This window comes from Stegostoma tigrinum, chromosome 10, assembly GCF_030684315.1.
Source record: "Stegostoma tigrinum isolate sSteTig4 chromosome 10, sSteTig4.hap1, whole genome shotgun sequence".
NCBI lineage: Eukaryota > Metazoa > Chordata > Chondrichthyes > Orectolobiformes > Stegostomatidae > Stegostoma > Stegostoma tigrinum.
The window spans coordinates 2,802,700-2,824,864 of record NC_081363.1 but is presented as its reverse complement, the minus strand read 5'-3'; the positions used below and the strand labels follow the sequence as shown (position 1 = coordinate 2,824,864).

The window sequence follows — 22,165 nt, the reverse complement described above, 5'->3', positions numbered from 1 at the left end:
TCACTGGGGTATGTTTTGGGGTAAGGATAAATTGTACAAGAGGGACGGTTTGCATCTTAATAGGTGGGGGACCAGCATTCTGGCAGGCAGGTAGGTTTGCCACTGCAGCTTAAACTAAGTAATGGGGGGGAGGGGCCAAACTGGAAATTTAAGAATCAAGTTAAAGGGAAAGTGAGAATAAGAGAAGTTAAGAAGGACAACAGAATCTACAGAGCAGAAAACTCAAGAAGGGATCGTACAGTATGGCCAAGTGAAATAGGGATTGATAGGAAGGGTGAGGGGAGAAACAAATTAAAAATATTATATATGAATGCACGAAGCATAAGAAATAAGGTGGATGAGCTTGAGGCTCAGTTGGAAGTTGGCAAGTATGATGTTGTGGGGATAACTGAGACGTGGCTTCAAGTGGACAGGGCCTGTGAAATGAATATTCAAGGCTATACGTGCTATCGAAAGGACAGACTGGTGGGCAGAGGGGGTGGGGTGGACCTGTTGGTGAGGAATGATATTCAGTCCCTTGCGAGGGGGGACATAGAGTCAGGAGATGTAGAGTCAGTATGGATAGAGCTGAGAAATTCTAAGGGTAGAAAGGCCCTAATGGGAGTTATCTACAGACCCCCAAACAGTAGTCAGGAGGTAGGGTGCAGGTTGAATCAAGAGTTGAAATTGGCCTGTCACAAAGTTATCACTACAGTTGTTATGGGAGATTTCAACATGCAGGTAGACTGGGAGAATCAGGATGGTACTGGACCCCAAGAAAGGGAGTTTGTGGAGTGCCTCCAAGATGGATTCTTAGAACAGCTTGTACTGGAGCCTACCAGGGAGGAGGCAATTCTGGATCTGGTGTTGTGCAACGAACCAGATTTGATCAGGGATCTCAAAGTAAAGGAGCCATTAGGAGGCAGTGACCATAATATGATAAGTTTTACACTGCAGTTTGAGAGGGAGAAGGGAGAATCGGAAGTGTCAGCATTGCAGTTGAATAAAGGGAACTACGGAGCTATGAGGGAGGAGCTGGCCAAAGTTCAGTGGTACAGTACCCTAGCAGGGATGGCAGTGGAACAACAATGGCAGGTATTTCTGGATATAATGCAGAAGGTGCAGGATCAGTTCATACCAAAGAGGAAGAAAGATCCTAAGGGGAGGCAGGGGCGGCCGTGGCTGACGAGGGAAGTTAAGGACTGTATAAAGATAAAAGAGAAGTCTAACATAGCAAAGATGAGTGGGAAGCTGGAGGACTGGGAAGCTTTTAAAGAGCAACAGCGGATAACTAAAAAGGCAATACACAGAGAAAAAATGAGCTATGAAGGAAAACTGGCCAAAAATATAAATGAGAATAGTAAAAGCTTTTTTAGGTACGTGAAAAAAGAAAAAAAATGGTTAAGACTAAAATTGGGCCCTTGAAGTCAGAAACGGATGAATTTATTATGAGGAACAAGGAAATGGCAGAAGAATTGAATAGGTACTTTGGATCTGTCTTCACTAGGGAAGACACAAGCAATCTCCCAGATGCAGTAGTGGCTGAAGGACCTCGGGTAATGGGCGAACTGAAGGGTATTTATGTTAGGCAGGAAATGGTGTTGGATAGACTGTTCGGTCTGAAGGCCGATAAGTCCCCAGGACCTGATGGTCTGCATCCCAGGGTACTTAAGGAGGTGGCTCTAAAAATTGTGGACGCATTGGTAATCATTTTTCAAGGTTCTATAGGTTCAGGATCAGTTCCTGCGGATTGGAGGGTGGCAAATGTTGTCCCACAATTCAAGAAAGGAGGGATAGAGAAAACAGGAAATTATAGACCGGTTAGCCTGACGTTAGTGGTGGGAAAGATGCTGCAGTCAATTGTGAAAGATGAAATTATGACTCATTTGAATAGCAGTAACAGAATAGGTCAGAGTCAGCATGGATTTACGAAGGGGAAATCATGCTCGACTAACCTTCTGGACTTTCAGAAAGCCTTTGATAAAGTCCCGCATAGGAGATTGGTGAACAAAATTAGGGCACATGGTATTGGGGGCAAAATACTGAGTTGGACTGAAAATTGGCTGGCTGACAAGAAGCAAAGAGTAGTGATAAATGGGTCACTTTCGGAATGGCAGGCAGTGACCAGTGGGGTACCACAAGCTTCGGTGCTGGGACCGCAGCTGTTTACGATATATATTAATGATATAGACGAAGGCATTAAAAGTAATATTAGCAAATTTTCTGATGAAACAAAGTTGGGTGGCAGTGTGAAATGTGAGGAGGATGTTATGAAAATACAGGGTGACTTGGACAGGCTAGGTGAGTGGATGGATGCATGGCAGATGCAGTTTAATGTGGATAAATGTGCGGTTATACACTTTGGTGGCAAGAACAGGAAGGCAGATTACTATCTCAATGGAGTCAAGTTAGGTAAAGGGGAAGTATGATGAGATCTAGGTGTTCTTGTACATCAGTCAATGAAAGCAAGCATGCAGGTACAGCAGGCAGTGAAGGAAGCTAATAGCATGCTGACCTTCATAACAAGAGTAATTGAGTATAGGAGCAAAGAGGTCCTTCTGCAGCTATACAGGGCCCTGGTGAGACTGCACCTGGAGTATTGTGTGCTGTTTTGGTCTCCAAATTTAAGGAAGGACATTCTTGCTATTGAGGGAGTGCAGCGTAGGTTCACAAGGTCAATTCCCGGAATGGTGGGACTATCATATGTTGAAAGATTGGAGCGACTGGGCTTGTATACACTTGAGTTTAGAAGGATGAGACGGGATCTGATTGAGGCGTATAAGATTATTAAAGGATTGGACACTGTGGAGGCAGGAAGCATGTTTTCGCTGATGGGTGAGTCCAGAACCAGAGGACACAGTTTAAAAATAACAGGTAGGCCATTTAGAACAGAGTTGAGGAAAAACTTCTTCACCCAGAGAGTGGTGGATATATAGAATGCTCTGCCCCAGAAGGCAGTGGAGGCCAACTCTCTGGATACTTTCAAGAAAGAGATAGATAGAGCTCTTAAAGACAGTGGAATCAAGGGTTATGGGGATAAGGCAGGAACAGGATACTGATTGTGGATGATCAGCCATGATCATAATGAATGGTGGTGCTGACTCGAAGGGCCGAATGGCCTACTTCAGCACCTACTGTCTATTGTCTATTGACATCTGGGCACAAACACAACTGCAGTTGGGGTCTTTTTTTTAATCATTTAACCTATTTTTCTATTCAATCTGTTCAGAGATGTAATTTATCCTCTGGAACAGGTGGGACATGAACCCAGTCTCTTGGTTCAGGAGTCGGGATACTACCAATACGCCACAAAATGACCCTTAAGGAACTGCTTAATAAAGGGCTGAGGTAATGAGTTAGCTAAGCAAGCCATTGTCTGTTACTAAGGGGACTCATTCTCAACAAGCTCCAGAGGGAGATTAATTATCCTTAAATGAGCCTTAAAAGGGTTATCACAGGAGTAATACCTCAGCATGATTGGAAGCAGAGAGTGAATATAAATGGGGTATTTACAAGTTGGCAGACAGTGAATGGTGGGATACTGCAAGGTCCAGTGTTGGGGCCTCAGGTATTTGCAATCTACATTAATGAATAGTGAAAAAAGCTAGCAAGTGATATATCTAAATTTGTTGATGACACAAAGTTAGGGGGAAGACAAATATGGGAAGGACAATAAGAGGCTGCAAAGAGATATAGTTGAGATAAGGGAGTGGGTAATAAGATAGCCAATGGAGTATAAAGTAGGGAAGTGTGGAGAGATCTACTTTGTCATAAGAATAGAACAGTGAAATATTTTTGAAAGGTATGAAACTTGTATGCATTGAAGTTTCAAAGCAACTTGAGTTTTCTCATACAATATTAACAGGGTGTTAATTGTAATAGCAAGAAATTTAAGAGGCATGTGGCGTGTTAGCCTTTATTGCAAAGGAATTGTAGTACAGAATTAAAGAAGTCCTGCTAAGATTATACAGGATTTTGGTGAAACCACATTTTTGGACTGTGGGTGGAAACCAGACACCTGGAAGAAACCCACACAGACACGAGGAGAATGTGCAAAGTCCACACAGACAGTTGGCTGAGAGTGGAATCGAACCCGGGTCCATGGTGCTGTGAGGCTGCAGTGCTAACCACTGAGCCACTGAGTTTAACAAATTTGGAACGTAAACACTTTTCTCTATGTTCATTATCCTTCTCCCATACCCATAAGTCACTGAGTTCTATGGGTTGCTCCCTGAAAGCCAACCTATTTTCAACTCTTTACACTTGTCATTGGGTTACTGGCTGTGCGGAATTTGCACATCCTCCCAGTGTCTGCATGGGTTTCCTTTGGGTGCTCCAGTTTCCTCCTGCAGTCCAAAGATGTGCAGGTTAGATGGACTGGCCATTCTAAATTGCCCATAGTGTCCAGGGATGCACAGGCTATGTAGATTAGCCATTGGAAATGCAGGGTTATGGGAATGGGTGTGGGTCTGGTCAAGATGCTCTTTGGAGGGTTGGTGTGGACTTGATGGGCTGAATAGCCTGTTACTACGCAGTAGGGGTTCCATGGTTCTATGAATATTTCATGGAGATCACCTAATGTCATCTAAACTCCAGTGGGTGTAGGCCTAATTTACTCAATCTGTCATAAAAGGACAAGCCCCTCATCCCAGGGTTGAATATAGTGAACCTCCATTGTACCACCTTTCTTAATGCTTTTCTTAAATGTGGAGATCAAAACTGCATACAGCACTCCAGAAACAACAAAGTGTGAAGCTGGATGAACACAGCAGGCCAAGCAGCATCTTAGCAGCACAAAAGCTGACGTTTTGGGTCTCGACCCTTCATCAGAAAAGGGAGATGGGGAGAGGGTTCTGAAATAAATAGGGAGAGAGGGGGAGGTGGACCAAAGATGGGTAGAAGAAAAAATAGGTGGAGAGGTAGGGAGGTGAAAGGTCAGTCCAGGGAGGACAGACAGGTCAAGGGGGCATGAGGTTAGTGGGTAGGAAATGGAGGTGCAGCTTGAGGTGGGAGGAGGGGATAGGTGAGAGGAAGAACAGGTTAGGGAGGCCGGGATGAGCTTTGCTGGTTTTGGGATGCTGTGGGGGAAGGGGAGATTTTGATGCTTGTGAAATCCACATTGATACCGTTGGGCTGCAGGGTTCCCAAGCGGTCAGATTCTCCAGCATCTGCAGTTCCCATTATCTCTGATACAGCTAAACTGCCCATAGTGTTCAGGGATGTATAAATTACAAGGGTTTATAGGGGCAATGGGTCTGGGTGGGATGCTCTGCAGGTCAGTGTGGACTTGTTGGGCCAAAGGACCTGTTTCCACACTGTAGGGATTCTATTCTATGGATTGAGTTCTGAAGGCTGTGAGGTACCTAGGCCGAAGATGAGATGCTATTCTTTCAGCTTGCGTTCAGCCTCGCTGGAGCATTGTGGCAGCCTGAAGCAGACATGTTAGCTAGGGAACATGGTTGTATGTTGAAATAGCAGGCAACTGGAAGCTCAGGGTCATTTTTAATGGAAAAAATGTACATGTTCTGCAAAGTGATCCACCATCTGTCTCAGAGAAGTGTGGAACCAAGAGCATTGGGGAGTTGAGGGCAACGAGAAGATGGCGTGAAAGAAATAGGAGTTGAGGCCTGGGGTAGACCAGGATGATCTTACTGAATTGCAGGGCTGGCTTAAGAGGCCTGGTCCAATAGGGAACTCAGAAGGAAGTTCTTCATCCAGGGAGATGTGAGAATGAAGAACTTGATACCAAAGTGAGGTGAGCAGTTGAGATGGTGATGGAGGAATCTGGTATACTGGCTGAAATGTATGATTCTGAGCATCTGATTATCTGTCTGTTGTTTGATTTGTCTCTGGGGCTGCTCTCAATTTTGGCACAAATTCCCAGGTGTTCACAGAAGGAATGATACAGTGTTAGACTAAATCATATTGTCATATTGGTGTAATTAATAAAGGTTTAATAATAAACTATTATCAGTTTAATAATTTTATGGTCATCTGTATGGGCATCAGATAATTAAGTTCAAATTCACACTAATATGGTGAGATTTAAACTCCAATCTCTAGATTACAAATTCTGACCACTAAAATGCTCAACCCAAATCATATTCATCAAGCTCCTATATCTCGAAGCACATGAAGTTACAGATATTCTAATGATCAAGTGATGAGACACAACATACCTGTTAAATGACAGTGACTGAATGCAGGATGCATTAACGAAGCTTTCACGAGTAAGCAAAGTTGGGTTGTCAATTGCTTCCACATCTTGTGAAGGGTTGAACATAAGGTCATTGAGTACGTCCAGTGAAAGGTGATGGGGCACTTTCAGTAAATGGAGGGCATTCAGGACAGAATACATTACTACTTCAATCCACTTGGGGTCAAGGCACAAAATAGCTGAGAGGATCAGAGCAAATTCAGAATACAACCAGCAACTGAGTTAGGAAAAATCAAATAAAGCAAAGTAACAAACAACATTTATGCAGATATTCAGGAGAAATTTGGTTAGGTTTCACTTGTGAGGCTTTTAAAGTTGATAATTCTCTTAAGATGTCATCTCCCTGAAAATTCAATGTTAATTTTTTTTATCCATTCGTGGGATGAGGGCATCGCTGGCTATGTCTTCCCTAATTACTTGAGGTCAGTTAAGAGTCAACCGCCTTGTTGTCGGCCTGGAGTCACATGTAGGCTAGACCAGGTAAGAATGGCAGTTTCCTTCCTTAAAGGGCAGATGAGCATTTCCCCCCCAACAACTGACAATGGATTCACGGTAATCATTAGAGTATTAATTCCGGATTTTTATTCAATTCAAATTCCACCATCTGCTGTGGGGGGGTTCAAACCCAGGTCTCCGTAACATTACGTGGATCTCTGGATTAACAGTCCAGCAATAATACCATAATAGGCTATTGCCTCTCCTGCCTCCTCTCCTATGGCTAATAAATCAAGGTGTATCTGACAAGGGTCCATTCCCTATGCATCAGCCTAGAGATTGTCAACAATCAATTTTAGTATGGACATTGCTAACAGCTACGTATGATGGGTTTCATATCATATGCCCACATGAACTGGGTTGCTGGCTAAAAATGAAAAGCACTCCTTGACAGACTTGCATTTTTGTTAACCCAGAACTGCTGGGGTCAATTTTAATGTTCAACCAGTGCCCAGGTTAAGATCAGCACAAACCTGAACTGAAACCTGCTTATTCCTTGTTTTTAATGATTAGGCAGTATGCCAAGTGCTCAACCATTACTTAGTGAACTCCTAAAGAAGACAGATTGAGCAGAGTTAATGGGAGTACTCTTGGGAGTAGGTAGCAAGAAATAACTCTTTTAATATGGGGGTTAATGCTGTCAACTAGAATGAATGGGCATAGCTGTGACGGGAATAGTAAGAACTGCCTCTTCATGGGGTGATGCTGTTATGCCTAAAACGCCAAATCATAACTGCAATAGTTAATCTTTTTGACTCTACAAGTGATGCTGTGACTTCCAGTTCCAAAAAATTTAACAAAAAAACATCAATTCATCAAAAGCACCTTTGATTTAACCAGATGAGAATATGATCAGGTGCATCAGAGAACTTTACAGTACAAAAAGAGGCCATTTAATCTATCATGATCTGTACCAGCTCTTGAAAGAGTTATCCAGCCTTACATCCAGACACTTCAAAATTAATCACTTTCAAATATATATCCAGCTTTCTTTTGAACCCTCGTATAGCAAAAAAAACTGATCTCCTGACTCCCCCACAGAACCTGCCCACCATCTACAAGGCACAGTAAGGAGTAAATGGAATACTCCCCACTTACCTGGATGAGTGCACCTTCAGCAATGCTGAAGAAGCTTGACACTTCTAGAACAAAGCAGCCCTCTTGATTGGCACCACATTCACAAGCATCCGCTCTCTCCACCACCGATACTCAGTAGCAGCAATGTGTACTATCTACAAGGTGCAGAAATTCACCAAAGATCATCAGATAGCACTTTCCAAAGTCACGACCACTTCCATCTAGAAGGACAAAGGCAGTAGATACATGGGGAACACCAACCATCTGAATGAATGATTTGGCACATATATCTTGAAGATACATTGAAGTGTTTGTCGCCACATTCCAGCACATTTTGAGTTATAATAAGGATTAAAAAGAAATTACTTAAGTAAGAGTTCATCTTCTGTTCAAATTGGGATCTCAAGCACAGCTCGACCGGGGACACCATCTGGGCCCATCATTTTCCTTGGGTTGACTCTCAGGAAGACTGATCTGACTTCTGAAGAGCGATAGACAGAACAGGTGTGCCTTGGGCTGTTGGGGCAGGAGTTGCCATGCTGGTGGTATTCTGCTCAAACGGAGCACAGAAAGCATTGAGCATGTCAGGGAGGGATGCATCGTTGTCCGCTATCTTATGCTGTCTCATTTTGTATCCCGTAAAGTCGTTCAAGTTTTGCCATAGACATCAGGGATCTGTTTGGCAGGTCTGGGCCTCTGAATTGGTCCGACACTGCTTCTTGGCCTCCCTGATGGCTTTGCGGAGGTCATATCTGGATTTCCAGTATTGGTCTAGGTCACCCGACTTGAATGCTGCATGCCTGGTCTTCAGTAGGGAGTTGATTTCCTGGCTCATCCAAAGTTTCTGGTTGGTCCTCCCCATCGTTTGCTAATGAAGTCTGTGATGGTAATGGCGTACTCGTCTAGGTTTTCCGCTGTACACCTGAACACGGTTCAGTCCACAGAGTCCAAGCAGACCCAGAGATGGTCTTCTGCTTCCTCGGACCAGCACTGTACCTACTTTTGTGAAGGGTTCTCCCGTTTCAGCTTCTGCTTGTAAGCTGAATGGAGGAACACTGCACCGTAGTTGGAGTTTCCAAAGTGTGCACAGGGGATTAAGCAGTAGGCACCTTTGATGGTTGTGCAGCCATAGTCCAGAATGTTTGGTCCCCTGGTGGGGCAGGAGATGTGTTGGTGGTACTTTGGCATCGCCTACTTGAGGGTGGCTTGACTGAAGTTGCCGGCCACAATGAGTCGTGCCTCAGGGAATTTTGTCTCTAGAACGTTTACGGCAGTGTAAATCACATCTAGGCCATTCTTCACATCTGCCTGGGGTGGTATGTAGACTGCTGTCAGAATGGCAGAGGTGAACTCTCGTGGTAGGGAGTAGGGACGGCATTTTACTGTAAGGTATTCTAGGTCCGGGGAGCAGTGGCTTGCCAGGATCGCTATGTTTGAGCACCAGGAAGTATTGATCAGGAAGTATACCCCTCCGCCCTTCGCCTTACCCAAGGACACCATGCATTCCATGTGGTGTATGAAGAACCTGTCAGCTTGTAGGGCACAGTTGGGCATGGCAGGGGTGAGCCAAGTTTTCATGAAGCAGGACACACAACAGTCTCTCAGGTATCTCTGGTAGTTAAGTCTAGTTCCAAGTTCATCCATTTTGTTTTTGATACTTTGGACATTTTCTAGGAGTATGCTAGGGAGGGGAGTTTTAAAGCCATGTAGTTTCAACCTCACCTTTAGGCCAGCACGTTTTCCCTGTGTCCTTGTCGGTTCCCTGCCTCCTGATGGTCTGGGTAGTCGGTGCTGTGAGTCTGCTGCTCCTACAGGTAAATGAGTTGGTTCCAGTCAGCCTGGGCCTCCCCTGGCAGTGGGACACTACAAGGTTAGAGTTCAGGCCTGAGCTGGTCTGGTCTCCTGGTGGATGGGTGGCTTTGGTGAAGTTTCTGAACCTAGGCAGTCCCAGTTGCTGTTGGAGCGAGACTTCTTTGCTTGCAGTTAAGTGAGTCAGGCCTGAGTGGGCTAGGCCTCCACGGGTTCATGTTGATGTCTGTCTCAGATCGGTTGGACCTTCTCAGGGTTGCCTACTGCCGGTCTCTGGTCGGTCGAAGTTTCAGTGGGTCAAGTAGCAGTCAGAGCCGATTCTGTTCCGGGTCATGATCAGGTCATTCAGGCAGGACACAGGTCTCTGGTAAGCAAGAAACAGTTTACTTCAGGGAATGAAGTTTGGTGTAGGGACTACGGGAATGGCTTTGTATGGATAAGAGGCTTGATCGACTCGCGGTCAGGTCCAGTGATGTATAACATTTGGATGGGTGCAATGGTCTTGAACGTAGACTGTAGGAAGACTGCAAGCTCACAAGCTGTATGATATTAACATGCCCCGATTTCTGAAGAAGGGTCTAGGCCTGAAACGTCAGCCTTCCTGCTCCTCTGATGCTGCTTGACCTGCTGTGTTCATCCAGCTCTACACTTCGTTATCTCATGTCCTACTCCTTGACAGCCTTTCTGACTGCTCGAGAACCTGGGCTTCTCCCTCTCCATCAAGAGTTAAAGATATCTTGGAATCTGAGGTGGACACAGTGGATGTTGCTGCTGTTGTCGCCCAAAGAAGAGAATGAATTTGTTCTGAGATGCTCCTGCCACAAGAGGCAAGTTACTGCGTGTAACATGCTGTTAGTATCAGAGGCAGAGTTGGAGGAACCCGACCCAGTGTTAAAATACCCCAGGAAGAGTTACAAAAAACAGAATCGGCCTATGCCCTCGGATCAGAGGGGGAGGGATACAGTGATTGTAATGATGGCAGCAAATGACCACGTAGAGTATGAGTTCCCTGATTGGGGCTATTAATCTAGTCCAATCAGGGAACCCTGGCTGACAGTAGAAACAGAAGTGTCAGACATTCTGTTCACGTTGAGAGTTGGCTCTGAGGCTTCTCTATGTGTAAATAAAGGATGACTTGGTAATGGAATACCAGCCTCTGTGGAGTTATCTCACCAGGCTCCACCACTGCCAGGGCTCCACACTCTGGACAATGCCACTGCCACTCCAAGTCCAGGCTTTGGACACCAGAGCCACCACAAGGAGCCCAGGCTCTGGGCACCGGCATAGCCGCAAGGAGCCCAGGCTCTGGGCACCAGCACCACCACAAGGAGCCCAGGCTCTGGACACCAGCACCACCACAAGGAGCCCAGGCTCTGGACACTGTCACCACCACAAGGAGCCCAGGCTCTGGACACTGGCACCACCACAAGGAGCCCAGGCTCTGGACACCAGCACCACCACAAGGAGCCCAGGCTCTGGGCACCAGCGCCACCACAAGGATCCCAGGCTCTGGGCACCAGCGCCACCACAAGGATCCCAGGCTCTGGGCACCAGCGCCACCACAAGGAGCCCAGGCTCTGGGCACCAGCGCCACCACAAGGAGCCCAGGCTCTGGGCACCAGCGCCACCACAAGGAGCCCAGGCTCTGGGCACCAGCGCCACCACAAGGAGCCCAGGCTCTGGGCACCAGCGCCACCACAAGGAGCCCAGGCTCTGGGCACCAGCGCCACCACAAGGAGCCCAGGCTCTGGGCACCAGCACCACCACAAGGAGCCCAGGCTCTGGGCACCAGCGCCACCACAAGGAGACCAGGCTCTGGGCACCAGCGCCACCACAAGGAGCCCAGGCTCTGGGCACCAGCACCACCACAAGGAGCCCAGGCTCTGGACACCAGCAACACCACAAGGAGCCCAGGCTCTGGGCACCGGCACCACCACAAGGAGCCCAGGCTCTGGACACCAGCACCACCACAAGGAGCCCAGGCTCTGGACACCGGCGCCACCACAAGGAGCCCAGGCTCTGGGCACCGGCACCACCACAAGGAGCCCAGGCTCTGGGCACCGGCACCACCACAAGGAGTCCAGGCTCTGGGCACCAGCGCCACCACAAGGAGTCCAGGCTCTGGGCACCGGCACCACCACAAGGAGCCCAGGCTCTGGGCACCGGCACCACCACAAGGAGCCCAGGCACTGGGCACCGGCACCACCACAAGGAGTCCAGGCTCTGGGCACCGGCACCACCACAAGGAGTCCAGGCTCTGGACACCAGCGCCACCACAAGGAGTCCAGGCTCTGGACACCAGCGCCGCCACAAGGAGTCCAGGCTCTGGGCACCAACGCCACCACAAGGAGCCCAGGCTCTGGGCACCGGCATAGCCGCAAGGAGCCCAGGCTCTGGGCACCAGCACCACCACAAGGAGCCCAGGCTCTGGACACCAGCACCACCACAAGGAGCCCAGGCTCTGGACACTGTCACCACCACAAGGAGCCCAGGCTCTGGACACTGGCACCACCACAAGGAGCCCAGGCTCTGGACACCAGCACCACCACAAGGAGCCCAGGCTCTGGGCACCAGCGCCACCACAAGGATCCCAGGCTCTGGGCACCAGCGCCACCACAAGGATCCCAGGCTCTGGGCACCAGCGCCACCACAAGGAGCCCAGGCTCTGGGCACCAGCGCCACCACAAGGAGCCCAGGCTCTGGGCACCAGCGCCACCACAAGGAGCCCAGGCTCTGGGCACCAGCGCCACCACAAGGAGCCCAGGCTCTGGGCACCAGCGCCACCACAAGGAGCCCAGGCTCTGGGCACCAGCACCACCACAAGGAGCCCAGGCTCTGGGCACCAGCGCCACCACAAGGAGACCAGGCTCTGGGCACCAGCGCCACCACAAGGAGCCCAGGCTCTGGGCACCAGCACCACCACAAGGAGCCCAGGCTCTGGACACCAGCAACACCACAAGGAGCCCAGGCTCTGGGCACCGGCACCACCACAAGGAGCCCAGGCTCTGGACACCAGCACCACCACAAGGAGCCCAGGCTCTGGACACCGGCGCCACCACAAGGAGCCCAGGCTCTGGACACCGGCGCCACCACAAGGAGCCCAGGCTCTGGGCACCGGCACCACCACAAGGAGCCCAGGCTCTGGGCACCAGCGCCACCACAAGGAGTCCAGGCTCTGGGCACCGGCACCACCACAAGGAGCCCAGGCTCTGGGCACCGGCACCACCACAAGGAGCCCAGGCACTGGGCACCGGCACCACCACAAGGAGTCCAGGCTCTGGGCACCGGCACCACCACAAGGAGTCCAGGCTCTGGACACCAGCGCCACCACAAGGAGTCCAGGCTCTGGACACCAGCGCCGCCACAAGGAGTCCAGGCTCTGGGCACCAACGCCACCACAAGGAGCCCAGGCTCTGGGCACCGGCACCACCACAAGGAGCCCAGGCTCTGGGCACCGGCACCACCACAAGGAGTCCAGGCTCTGGACACCAGCGCCACCACAAGGAGTCCAGGCTCTGGACACCAGCGCCACCACAAGGCGTCCAGTATCTGGACACCAGAGCCACCACAAGGAGTCCAGGCTCTGGGCACCAGCGCCACCACAAGGAGTCCAGGGTCTGGACACCATTGCCACCACAAGGAGTCCAGGCTCTGGACACCAGCGCCACCACAAGGAGTCCAGGCTTTGGGCACCAGCGACACCACAAGGAGTCCAGGCTCTGGACACCATTGCCACCACAAGGAGTCCAGGCTCTGGACACCAGCACCACCACAAGGAGCCCAGGCTCTGGACACCAGCACCACCACAAGGAGCCCAGGCTCTGGGCACCGGCACCACCACAAGGAGCCCAGGCTCTGGGCACCGGCACCAGCACAAGGAGTCCAGGCTCTGGACACCAGCGCCGCCACAAGGAGTCCAGGCTCTGGGCACCAACGCCACCACAAGGAGCCCAGGCTCTGGGCACCGGCACCACCACAAGGAGCCCAGGCTCTGGGCACCGGCACCACCACAAGGAGTCCAGGCTCTGGACACCAGCGCCACCACAAGGAGTCCAGGCTCTGGACACCAGCGCCACCACAAGGCGTCCAGTATCTGGACACCAGAGCCACCACAAGGAGTCCAGGCTCTGGGCACCAGCGCCACCACAAGGAGTCCAGGGTCTGGACACCATTGCCACCACAAGGAGTCCAGGCTCTGGACACCAGCGCCACCACAAGGAGTCCAGGCTTTGGGCACCAGCGACACCACAAGGAGTCCAGGCTCTGGACACCATTGCCACCACAAGGAGTCCAGGCTCTGGACACCAGCACCACCACAAGGAGCCCAGGCTCTGGACACCAGCACCACCACAAGGAGCCCAGGCTCTGGGCACCGGCACCACCACAAGGAGCCCAGGCTCTGGGCACCGGCACCAGCACAAGGAGCCCAGGCTCTGGGCACCGGCACCACCACAAGGAGCCCAGGCTCTGGGCACCGGCACCACCACAAGGAGCCCAGGGTCTGGGCACCAGCACCACCACAAGGAGCCCAGGCTCTGGGCACCGGCACCACCACAAGGAGCCCAGGCTCTGGGCACCGGCACCAGCACAAGGAGCCCAGGCTCTGGGCACCGGCACCACCACAAGGAGCCCAGGCTCTGGGCACCGGAACCACCACAAGGAGCCCAGGCTCTGGGCACCAGCGCCACCACAAGGAGCCCAGGCTCTGGACACCAACACCACCACACGGAGCCCAGGCTCTGGGCACCGGCACCACCACAAGGAGTCCAGGCTCTGGACACCGGTACCACCACAAGGAGCCCAGGCTCTGGGCACCGGCACCACCACAAGGAGTCCAGGCTCTGGACACTGTCACCACCACAAGGAGCCCAGGCTCTGGGCACTGTCACCACCACAAGGAGCCCAGGCTCTGGGCACCAGCACCACCACAAGGAGCCCAGGCTCTGGGCACCGGCACCACCACAAGGAGCCCAGGCTCTGGGCACTGTCACCACCACAAGGAGCCCAGGCTCTGGACACCAACACCACCACAAGGAGCCCAGGCTCTGGGCACTGGCACCACCACAAGGAGCCCAGGCTCTGGGCACTGTCACCACCACAAGGAGCCCAGGCTCTGGACACCAACACCACCACAAGGAGCCCAGGCTCTGGGCACTGTCACCACCACAAGGAGCCCAGGCTCTGGGCACCAGCACCACCACAAGGAGCCCAGGCTCTGGGCACCGGCACCACCACAAGGAGCCCAGGCTCTGGGCACCAGCGCCACCACAAGGAGCCCAGGCTCTGGGCACCAGCGCCACCACAAGGAGCCCAGGCTCTGGGCACCAGCGCCACCACAAGGAGCCCAGGCTCTGGGCACCGGCATAGCCGCAAGGAGCCCAGGCTCTGGGCACCAGCACCACCACAAGGAGCCCAGGCTCTGGGCACCAGCACCACCACAAGGAGCCCAGGCTCTGGGCACCGGCACCACCAGAAGGAGCCCAGGCTCTGGGCACCGGCACCACCACAAGGAGTCCAGGCTCTGGACACCAGCGCCACCACAAGGAGTCCAGGCTCTGGGCACCAGCGCCACCACAAGGAGCCCAGGCTCTGGGCACCAGCGCCACCACAAGGAGCCCAGGCTCTGGGCACCAGCGCCACCACAAGGATACCAGGCTCTGGGCACCAGCACCACCACAAGGAGCCCAGGCTCTGGGCACCAGCGCCACCACAAGGAGCCCAGGCTCTGGGCACCAGCGCCACCACAAGGAGCCCAGGCTCTGGGCACCGGCACCACCACAAGGAGCCCAGGCTCTGGGCACCGGCACCACCACAAGGAGCCCAGGCTCTGGACACCGGCACCACCACAAGGAGCCCAGGCTCTGGACACCGGCGCCACCACAAGGAGCCCAGGCTCTGGGCACCGGCGCCACCACAAGGAGCCCAGGCTCTGGGCACCGGCACCACCACAAGGAGTCCAGGCTCTGGGCACCAGCGCCACCACAAGGAGCCCAGGCTCTGGGCACCGGCACCACCACAAGGAGCCCAGGCTCTGGGCACCGGCACCACCACAAGGAGTCCAGGCTCTGGGCACCAGCGCCACTACAAGGAGTCCAGGCTCTGGGCACCGGCGCCACCACAAGGAGCCCAGGCTCTGGGCACCGGCACCACCACAAGGAGTCCAGGCTCTGGGCACCAGCACCACCACAAGGAGCCCAGGCTCTGGGCACTGTCACCACCACAAGGAGTCCAGGCTCTGGATACTGTCACCACCACAAGGAGCCCAGGCTCTGGATACTGTCACCACCACAAGGAGCCCAGGCTCTGGATACTGTCACCACCACAAGGAGCCCAGGCTCTGGACACCAACACCACCACAAGGAGCCCAGGCTCTGGACACCGGCGCCACCACAAGGAGCCCAGGCTCTGGGCACCGGCACCACCACAAGGAGTCCAGGCTCTGGACACCGGCGCCACCACAAGGAGCCCAGGCTCTGGACACCAGCGCCGCCACAAGGAGCCCAGGCTCTGGGCACCAGCACCACCACAAGGAGCCCAGGCTCTGGGCACCAGCGCCACCACAAGGAGCCCAGGCTCTGGGCACCAGCGCCACCACAAGGAGCCCAGGCTCTGGGCACCAGCACCACCACAAGGAGCCCAGGCTCTGGGCACCAGCACCACCACAAGGAGCCCAGGCTCTGGGCACCGGCACCACCACAAGGAGCCCAGGCTCTGGACACCAGCACCACCACAAGGAGCCCAGGCTCTGGACACCGGCGCCACCACAAGGAGCCCAGGCTCTGGGCACCGGCACCACCACAAGGAGCCCAGGCTCTGGGCACCAGCACCACCACAAGGAGTCCAGGCTCTGGGCACCAGCGCCACCACAAGGAGTCCAGGCTCTGGGCACCGGCACCACCACAAGGAGCCCAGGCTCTGGGTACCGGCACCACCACAAGGAGCCCAGGCTCTGGGCACCGGCACCACCACAAGGAGTCCAGGCTCTGGGCACCGGCACCACCACAAGGAGTCCAGGCTCTGGACACCAGCGCCGCCACAAGGAGTCCAGGCTCTGGGCACCAACGCCACCACAAGGAGCCCAGGCTCTGGGCACCGGCAGCACCACAAGGAGCCCAGGCTCTGGGCACCGGCACCACCACAAGGAGTCCAGGCTCTGGACACCAGCGCCACCACAAGGAGTCCAGGCTCTGGACACCAGCGCCACCACAAGGCGTCCAGTATCTGGACACCAGAGCCACCACAAGGAGTCCAGGCTCTGGGCACCAGCGCCACCACAAGGAGTCCAGGGTCTGGACACCATTGCCACCACAAGGAGTCCAGGCTCTGGACACCAGCGCCACCACAAGGAGTCCAGGCTTTGGGCACCAGCGCCACCACAAGGAGTCCAGGCTCTGGGCACCATTGCCACCACAAGGAGCCCAGGCTCTGGACACCAGCACCACCACAAGGAGCCCAGGCTCTGGGCACCGGCACCACCACAAGGAGCCCAGGCTCTGGGCACCGGCATCAGCACAAGGAGCCCAGGCTCTGGGCACCGGCACCACCACAAGGAGCCCAGGCTCTGGGCACCGGCACCACCACAAGGAGCCCAGGCTCTGGGCAACAGCGCCACCACAAGGAGCCCAGGCTCTGGACACCAACACCACCACAAGGAGCCCAGGCTCTGGGCACCGGCACCACCACAAGGAGTCCAGGCTCTGGGCACCGGCACCACCACAAGGAGTCCAGGCTCTGGACACCAGCGCCACCACAAGGAGCCCAGGCTCTGGACACCAGCACCACCACAAGGAGCCCAGGCTCTGGGCACTGTCACCACCACAAGGAGCCCAGGCTCTGGGCACTGTCACCACCACAAGGAGCCCAGGCTCTGGACACCGGCACCACCACAAGGAGCCCAGGCTCTGGACACCGGCACCACCACAAGGAGCCCAGGCTCTGGGCACTGTCACCACCACAAGGAGCCCAGGCTCTGGGCACCGGCACCACCACAAGGAGCCCAGGCTCTGGACACCGGCACCACCACAAGGAGCCCAGGCTCTGGGCACCGGCACCACCACAAGGAGCCCAGGCTCTGGACACCGGCACCACCACAAGGAGCCCAGGCTCTGGGCACCGGCACCACCACAAGGAGCCCAGGCTCTGGACACCGGCACCACCACAAGGAGCCCAGGCTCTGGACACTGTCACCACCACAAGGAGCCCAGGCTCTGGACACCAGCGCCACCACAAGGAGCCCAGGCTCTGGGCACCAGCGCCACCACAAGGAGCCCAGGCTCTGGACACCAGCACCACCGCAAGGAGCCCAGGCTCTGGACACCAGCACCACCACAAGGAGCCCAGGCTCTGGGCACCAGCACCACCACAAGGAGCCCAGGCTCTGGACACCGTCACCACCACAAGGAGCCCAGGCTCTGGGCACCAGCACCACCACAAGGAGCCCAGGCTCTGGACACCGGCGCCACCACAAGGAGCCCAGGCTCTGGGCACCAGCACCACCACAAGGAGTCCAGGCTCTGGGCACCAGCGCCACCACAAGGAGTCCAGGCTCTGGGCACCGGCACCACCACAAGGAGCCCAGGCTCTGGGTACCGGCACCACCACAAGGAGCCCAGGCTCTGGGCACCGGCACCACCACAAGGAGTCCAGGCTCTGGGCACCGACACCACCACAAGGAGTCCAGGCTCTGGACACCAGCGCCGCCACAAGGAGTCCAGGCTCTGGGCACCAACGCCACCACAAGGAGCCCAGGCTCTGGGCACCGGCAGCACCACAAGGAGCCCAGGCTCTGGGCACCGGCAGCACCACAAGGAGCCCAGGCTCTGGGCACCGGCACCACCACAAGGAGTCCAGGCTCTGGACACCAGCGCCACCACAAGGAGTCCAGGCTCTGGACACCAGCGCCACCACAAGGCGTCCAGTATCTGGACACCAGAGCCACCACAAGGAGTCCAGGCTCTGGGCACCAGCGCCACCACAAGGAGTCCAGGGTCTGGACACCATTGCCACCACAAGGAGCCCAGGCTCTGGACACCAGCGCCACCACAAGGAGTCCAGGCTTTGGGCACCAGCGCCACCACAAGGAGTCCAGGCTCTGGACACCATTGCCACCACAAGGAGTCCAGGCTCTGGACACCAGCACCACCACAAGGAGCCCAGGCTCTGGACACCAGCACCACCACAAGGAGCCCAGGCTCTGGGCACCGGCACCACCACAAGGAGCCCAGGCTCTGGGCACCGGCATCAGCACAAGGAGCCCAGGCTCTGGACACTGTCACCACCACAAGGAGCCCAGGCTCTGGACACCAGCACCACCACAAGGAGCCCAGGCTCTGGACACCGGCACCACCACAAGGAGCCCAGGCTCTGGGCACCGGCACCACCACAAGGAGCCCAGGCTCTGGGCACCGGCATCAGCACAAGGAGCCCAGGCTCTGGGCACCGGCACCACCACAAGGAGCCCAGGCTCTGGGCACCGGCACCACCACAAGGAGCCCAGGCTCTGGGCAACAGCGCCACCACAAGGAGCCCAGGCTCTGGACACCAACACCACCACAAGGAGCCCAGGCTCTGGGCACCGGCACCACCACAAGGAGTCCAGGCTCTGGACACCGGCACCACCACAAGGAGCCCAGGCTCTGGGCAACAGCGCCACCACAAGGAGCCCAGGCTCTGGACACCAGCACCACCACAAGGAGCCCAGGCTCTGGGCACCGGCACCACCACAAGGAGTCCAGGCTCTGGACACCAGCACCACCACAAGGAGCCCAGGCTCTGGGCACTGTCACCACCACAAGGAGCCCAGGCTCTGGACACCGGCACCACCACAAGGAGCCCAGGCTCTGGACACCGGCACCACCACAAGGAGCCCAGGCTCTGGGCACTGTCACCACCACAAGGAGCCCAGGCTCTGGGCACCGGCACCACCACAAGGAGCCCAGGCTCTGGACACCGGCACCACCACAAGGAGCCCAGGCTCTGGGCACCGGCACCACCACAAGGAGCCCAGGCTCTGGACACCGGCACCACCACAAGGAGCCCAGGCTCTGGGCACCGGCACCACCACAAGGAGCCCAGGCTCTGGGCACTGTCACCACCACAAGGAGCCCAGGCTCTGGACACCGGCACCACCACAAGGAGCCCAGGCTCTGGACACCGGCACCACCACAAGGAGCCCAGGCTCTGGACACTGTCACCACCACAAGGAGCCCAGGCTCTGGACACCAGCGCCACCACAAGGAGCCCAGGCTCTGGACACCAGCGCCACCACAAGGAGTCCAGGCTCTGGACACTGTCACCACCACAAGGAGCCCAGGCTCTGGACACCAGCACCACCGCAAGGAGCCCAGGCTCTGGACACCAGCACCACCACAAGGAGCCCAGGCTCTGGGCACCAGCACCACCACAAGGAGCCCAGGCTCTGGACACTGTCACCACCACAAGGAGCCCAGGCTCTGGACACTGTCACCACCACAAGGAGCCCAGGCTCTGCGCACCGGCACCACCACAAGGAGTCGAGGCTCTGGGCACCAGCACCACCACAAGGAGCCCAGGCTCTGGACACCAGCACCACCACAAGGAGCCCAGGCTCTGGACACCAGCGCCACCACAAGGAGTCCAGGCTCTGGACACCGGCACCACCACAAGGAGCCCAGGCTCTGGGCACCAGCACCACCACAAGGAGCCCAGGCTCTGGACACCAGCACCACCACAAGGAGCCCAGGCTCTGGACACCAGCGCCACCACAAGGAGTCCAGGCTCTGGACACCGGCACCACCACAAGGAGCCCAGGCTCTGGGCACCAGCACCACCACAAGGAGCCCAGGCTCTGGACACTGTCACCACCACAAGGAGCCCAGGCTCTGGGCACTGGCACCACCACAAGGAGCCCAGGCTCTGGACACTGTCACCACCACAAGGAGCCCAGGCTCTGGACACTGTCACCACCACAAGGAGCCCAGGCTCTGGGCACCAGCACCACCACAAGGAGTCCAGGCTCTGGGCACCAGCACCACCACAAGGAGCCCAGGCTCTGGGCACCAGCGCCACCACAAGGAGCCCAGGCTCTGGACACTGTCACCACCACAAGGAGCCCAGGCTCTGGGCACCGGCACCACCACAAGGAGCCCAGGCTCTGGACACTGTCACCACCACAAGGAGCCCAGGCTCTGGACACCAGCACCACCACAAGGAGCCCAGGCTCTGGACACCAGCACCACCACAAGGACCCCAGGCTCTGGGCACCGGCACCACCACAAGGAGCCCAGGCTCTGGGCACCGGCACCACCACAAGGAGCCCAGGCTCTGGACACTGTCACCACCACAAGGAGCCCAGGCTCTGGGCACCAGCACCACCACAAGGAGCCCAGGCTCTGGACACTGTCACCACAAGGAGTCCAGGCTCTGGGCACTGTCACTGCTGCTGTCTCTCGGAGTCCCAGTCCACTCCGCTGTGGTTGTAGCCAGTGCCATCCTGTCACCACTCCAGCCTCGAAAATAAAAAAGAAAATAAAAAGAGAAAGAAAAATGATGAAAAGCAATAGAGAAAATAATGTCACCAGCCTGGAGTTGACGGATTTCTTTCAGCCTGGACACTACCTACCCTGCCAGTGCCAGCTGCAAGTTCCCCGCCAAGTCACTCACCATCCTGACTTGGAAATATATTGCCGTTCCTTTACTGTCGCTGGGTCCAAATCCTGGCAGTCCCTCCCTCAGGGCGTTGTGGGTCAACCTAAAACACGTGGATCTCAGCAGTTCAAGAAGGCAGCTCACCACCACCTTTTCAAGGACAGTTAGGGATTAGCAATAACTAGAATGATCAGCCAGCGATGCCAATGAATGAATAATAACCTGGCCTGCCCTAATATGGCTCCAGTTCCACAGCAATGTGATTGACTCATAATTGCCTTCTGGGAAATTAGAGATGGGCAATAAATGCTGGTGTGGCCCAGTATGCTTGCTTACTTTGAATGAATTTTAAAAATACAAATTTTATTACTGAATTTTGGATATTTGGATTTCGCCACAAAAACAAAGTTGCTGGAAAAGTTCAGCAGGTCTGGCAGCACCTGTGGAGGAGAAGACACAGTTAACGTTTCGGGTCCGGTGACCCTTCCTCAGAACTGGTTTTAGCCAGATTGGCTACTAATCAGTACAAGTCTGGTTTACTCACAAACACAGGCCACATCAGTGCATACTGACATCGTCAAAATGCACAATGACATCATGCTCCCCATGCCATTGGTCTGTAAAGTCTGGGATCTGGATTTTGCATCAGGAGCAGTAATATCTGTAACCTCTCCTAATTGCTACAAAACACTGAAATGTGTGTTCCTCCTCTGGGTCTCTTCTGTATCCCTAATTTTAATCACAGTATGCATTGGTGGCTTTGTCTTCACTTGCTTGGCCCCAGTCTTTGGGAATCTCCATCAAACATCTCCACTTCTCTCATCTCCTTAAAAACACTTCTTAAAAGTTAGTTGACCAAACATTTGACCATCTGTCCCAATACCTTCTTCTCTGAGTCAATGTCAACTTATGTCTCACCCACTACCTTAACAGTGTTAAATAAATGCAAATTGTTATCATTTT

At 54.9% G+C, this 22,165-nt stretch overlaps 1 protein-coding gene across 6 annotated transcripts in view; it reads right to left on the bottom strand.

Moving 5' to 3' along the window:
- Positions 1–22,165, bottom strand: part of noxred1 (NADP-dependent oxidoreductase domain containing 1) — a 40,059-nt gene that overhangs the window by 3,261 nt on the left and 14,633 nt on the right. For all 6 annotated transcript variants that reach the window (XM_059648908.1, XM_059648906.1, XM_059648905.1 and 3 more), the window contains exon 5: positions 6,159–6,375. In XM_059648908.1, the coding sequence (XP_059504891.1) occupies positions 6,159–6,375 (217 nt within the window). The remainder of the gene's footprint in view (positions 1–6,158; positions 6,376–22,165) is intronic.